General features: G+C 44.9%; 1 protein-coding gene across 4 annotated transcripts in view; it reads left to right on the top strand.

Annotated features, from left to right (window-relative positions):
• The window catches only part of ANKRD22 (ankyrin repeat domain 22), a 38571-nt gene that overhangs the window by 27731 nt on the left and 5936 nt on the right, over nucleotides 1-4904 (top strand). For all 4 annotated transcript variants that reach the window (XM_040454259.1, XM_040454260.1, XM_040454262.1 and 1 more), the window contains 2 exons: nucleotides 2130-2321; nucleotides 4620-4727. In XM_040454259.1, the coding sequence (XP_040310193.1) occupies nucleotides 2130-2321; nucleotides 4620-4727 (300 nt within the window). The remainder of the gene's footprint in view (nucleotides 1-2129; nucleotides 2322-4619; nucleotides 4728-4904) is intronic.

The raw sequence follows: 4904 nt of genomic DNA, 5'->3' as shown, positions 1-4904 counted from the left end.
GTTTTTATTTATTTTTGGGACAGAGAGAGACAGAGCATGAACGGGGGAGGGGCAGAGAGAGAGGGAGACACAGAATCGGAAACAGGCTCCAGGCTCTGAGCCATCAGCCCAGAGCCCGACGCGGGGCTCGAACTCCCGGACCGCGAGATCGTGACCTGGCTGAAGTCGGACGCTTAACCGACTGCGCCACCCAGGAGCCCCCCCAAAAAATTTTTTTTAATAAATAAATGTCAAAACAATTTTTTTTAAAGTATCTTACTTTTGAGGCGCCTGGGTGGCTCAGTTGGTTGAGCATCCAGCTCTTGATTTCGGCCCAGGTCATGATCTCATAGTTGGCGAGTTTGAGCCCTGCATCGGGGCTCTGCGTTCACAGTGCAAAGCCTCTTGGGGTTCTGTCTCCCTCTCTCTCTTTCTGCCCCTCCTCTGCTTGCATGCACGTGCTCTCCCTCAAAAATAAATAAACATTAAAAAAAATCTTACTTTTAAAAGCTCACTGATTATGATATTTGGCTATGTTAGAAACATGAATTGCTCAGCAAACGTACCACTCAGCTTTCTCACTGGTGCTCATTACCCCCAATCTATGCTTCTTTAACATTGTTTTCTCATTGTTGAACGTGTATGTGTGTGTGTGTGTGTGTGTGTGTGTGTGCTCACGCTATATTCCCAACCGGTAAGTACATTTTGCATGGTTGAGAGTATTTTGTACACCTGTCCCCGGCAACTGCAACTGGGACACAGCAGAGGTCTGACCTTGTCGCCAAATTACAGAACGATTGAATAAGCAGTAATAATAATTTCCATAGATTGAGCATGCCAGGTGTGATTCTAAGTGCCTTTTTTTTTTTTCACACTCTCTAATTAAAATCAGTCTGAGAATATTTAGTATTTGCCTACCATGTGCCAGTGCTGTGTTACATACTGGGGGTATGAATGGAATAAATTCAAACATTACGTGGAACAGTATAGCCTCTATCCGCACGAAGCTGGCAGCCAGTGCCTTCCTGCACTCAATGCTGCCTCAACCCCTCCCGATTCGTGCTGGCCTGCAGCGCGCGATTATACAGAATTAAGACAAGAGTGGACAGTTAGGCCAGTTGCTGTGAAACAGGGCTGGAGTCAGGAAAGACCGGATAAAGTAAAACTTAAGTGACGACATGAGGGATGGGCCAGAGGCGGCCAGGTGAGCAGAGAGCGGGAAAGGTGTTTTGTGCAGAGGAAGCAGTAAGGGCGGGGCCCAGATGGAAGAAACCAAATATGAAGCATTGAAAACACAAGACAGGTCCAGAAGGAGGTGGGGGAAAGTGAGCAAGGGGAGGAGGTCAGCTTAGGTCTTGCTGTCAAGCTCCCATGATGCTTTGCAAAGCCCCTTAGGACACTTTCTAAATAAAAAGCCTCGGATCCAATCAATGATGTCATTTGTTATTTATGTGTTATTTGTCTAAAATGGGTCTTTTCCACTGGGCTGGTTTCCTGGAGCACAGGGCGCCATATGTCTTTGTTTGATCATCTAGTGCTGCCCTAAATTCCTCCGATGCACCTACTCTATATTCGGTGAAATCCCGCCTCTCTGACAGGCGTCGTCCATACGTGAGCACACTCTTCCCCGCGGAGTTAAATCTGCAATATTGCTTCCACTTATTCACTCATTCCATGAACGCATCTGTGTGCCAAGCAATTCAGGAAATCGTTGAGAGGTTCCTCGTGGACTTGGGCTTGTTCTAGATTTAAGGCTCGGCATAATGGAGACCAAAAATCTCATGTACAAAGCGATACACAGTAAAACCTTGCTTTGCGAGCATAATTCGTTCCAGAAACATGCTTGTAATCCAAAGCGGTGGTCTCTCAAAGTGAACTTCAAGAACCATTGGCTCAGTTGTGATCACGTGACATTCGGCGTCATGTACGACTCGTATTGCAAGACATCGCCCTTTTATCAAGTGAAAAGTTGTCAGAAATTCTTGCTCGTCTTGTGGAACCCTCATGGAACAGGTTACTCGCAATCCAAGGTTTTATTGTATCACGATTGGGAAAGACTTGAGTTTTAAATTATCGGGTGGTGATTTCTCTCTTACGGGGGCTTCATTATGCCGGTATTTCAGGACCTGCTTGTGGTTTTCCCCTCTTAGCCCATCTGCCAGGCGGCCTATCAGAACGACTTTGGTCAAGTGTGGCGCTGGGTGAGAGAGGACCGGAGCTGTATCAATGTGCAAGATAGCTTTAATGGAGACACCCCCCTGATCTGTGCTTGCCGCCGGGGGCACCTGAGAATCGTTTCCTTCCTCTTGAAAAGAAATGCTGATGTGAACCTCAAAAACCAGGTAGGCCATTACACATGAGTGGAGACAGCAATTGACTGTGGTAATCCTTTCTCCTCCTAGCAGTCGAGGATGTGCCATTTTTTCGTTGCTTGTAGCTCCTGATACCAATTTTTTTTTCCTTTACTTTAAAGGGACTAACACATACTACTCTATCAGGCTAAAGAGCCAAAATAAATCATAGTTCAATCAGCAGGTTGATAATTATGGTTAATTATGCCCTTGTACTTCTGAAAAGAAAGGTTCATTCATTCCTTCATTCATTCATTTGACTAGTTAGAGCTCTCTCTTTCCTTTCTTCTTCCTCCTCATGCTTTTCCCTGCCTTCCCGCTTCCCTCTCCCTGCTCCTCCTCCTCATGATTCCAGAAGGAATGGGAAAGATTTCCTGGAAAAGAAATGCTGACCTGGTGGTGCTATTTCATGAGGTTTTTACCTACTGGGTCAATGTTCTCCGGGAGATCCTACCGTTCGCTCATAGGATTGAAGAAGGCCAGGTAGGTATTTGCCAAGGACAAACAAGGTCACGAACCAGAGGCTCCTTGAAGCCACACAGAGAGGCAGAAAGATTGTACTTAAAGATGCAGTGTTAGCTGACGGAACCCTCAGAATCAAGGACGAGCAGAATACAAGTGTATTGCTGCGAACATCTCTTTCGGAGCACCTTGGAACGGCCAGTGTCTGCATCCGAGCAAAGACGGCATTTAAAGTACACTCAGTAAATATAAAAAGTCATTATTTGTCATACTTACGAGCGCTCTGTTTCCACTCACATACACGGAGTGAGGAAAACACAGCCTGTCGGGGCCCCGCTTACTCCCTTCCGAGTCAGTATCAACACCAGCTCCTCTGGAGCAATCGCGTATTATCAGCAAATGGATCGCTACCGGGCCTTCTTGCTGGTACTTCCTATTTTTTGCTCGGTTGGGTTTAAAAGCAAGGCATGCCTGCACCGAATGTGACAGCGATGCAGCTTCGTGGACCGTGACACTGTCTCCCTTGCACACAGCTGGAGGGCCAGGTGTGTGGGCTTGTGGTGAGTGGGAGTGGCGAAGGCAGATGTCTGTGGGTTCACATCCTCTGTCGGGGGGACGTGCTTATTTGGAAGCTGGGGGAAGGCGATGTCGGACAGCACAGGGATGGGGCCGAGAAGGCGGAGAACCTCAGCCAGCCTGCAGGGATCCTCTGGCATCAGGAACATCTTGGGAAGAACTTTAGGGATATGTTAGATAAACAGAGACTTTATCAGAAGGAGGGTTCGGTTTACATTTTTTATTTTGAAAACAATTTTAATGGTTTTTAAATATTTACTCTTTCCCAAACACTAATCTTTGCACGTTAATAACTTAACCGGTGCCTTCTCGTGTCTTAAATCTATGTTCAGGAGTCATTTTCAGACGTCCTATAAACAAAGGCCTGAAAATAAAACAAAAAGCTCTGTGGGTAATTCACACGCATGCACCTAATAGAGACCATCAATTCTCTGGAGAGCACATTAAATGAAAACATAAATACGCTCTTTTTTTGGCTTGTCAGAGTGAGCAGGATTAAAAAAGAAAATCAAGGGTTGATCGGGAAGAAAGTTTAAAATTTTTTTAATGTTTATTTTTGAGAGAGAAAGAGAGAGAGAGAGAGAGAGGGAACGAGTGGAGGAGGGGCAGAGAGGGAGGGAGACACAGAATCCGAAGCAGGCTCCAGGCTCCAAGCTGTCGGCACAGAGCCCGACGTGGGGCTGGAATTCACAGACTCAGAGATCAGGACCTGAGCCGAAGTCGGACGCCCAACCGACTGAGCCACCCGGGTGCCTCAGGAAGGAAGTTTAAATGGTTATTATACCCGAGCACAGTTTAGCGCAATACGAAATTGCGCACACATTTCATGTTAGCAATTATACTTTGAGAAACTTTGGCTAAAGACAAATTTAGAAATGTTGACAAAGCCTTATGAATGGAGATGTTCAGGCAGTATAATTTATAAAAATTGAAAGCTAAAAACTTGAAATGTCCAACAGAGAGGGTTTGGTTAAATAAACTAGAATAGCTCCATTCAGTAGAAAGTCATGAAGCCGTTATAGGTCTATGTTTACCATTTTTAAAAGGCATGGAAAAATGCACATATTCTAAAGGTTAATTAAGTTCCACTGCCCAATGTGGGGCTCAGACTCATAACCCTGACATCAGAAGTCACGCGCTCTACCGACCGAGCCCGTCAGGCGCTCCAGAAACTAAACTTTTTGATACAGTAATCTGAAAATATGAAATTTGAGACAAATATTAATGAGGAATCCTTTTCTTAATTTTCAGAAACAGAGAAACTGCTTGCATTATGCTGTGAAGAAAAAATTCACCTTCTTTGATTACCTACTCATTATCCTCTTAATGCCTGTTATGCTTATTGGGTATTTCCTCATGGTGAGTACACCGTGTGTGTGACCAAAGGGCAAACGTGGAGATCAGCTGCATGAATCATCAAGTTTTGCTGGGCTGGTCATGTATAAAGAAATAGTAACAAAAATGAACCCTTGGTTTGCATCTAAAAATGTTCTTTCTTTCTTTCTTTCTTTCTTTCTTTCTTTCTTTCTTTCTTTC

This window comes from Herpailurus yagouaroundi, unplaced genomic scaffold (genome assembly GCF_014898765.1).
Source record: "Herpailurus yagouaroundi ecotype Mexico unplaced genomic scaffold, PumYag 211, whole genome shotgun sequence".
NCBI classification, from domain to species: Eukaryota; Metazoa; Chordata; class Mammalia; order Carnivora; family Felidae; genus Herpailurus; species Herpailurus yagouaroundi.
The sequence above is the reverse complement of the archived record's forward strand: the minus strand, read 5'-3'. Positions and strand labels throughout refer to the sequence as shown.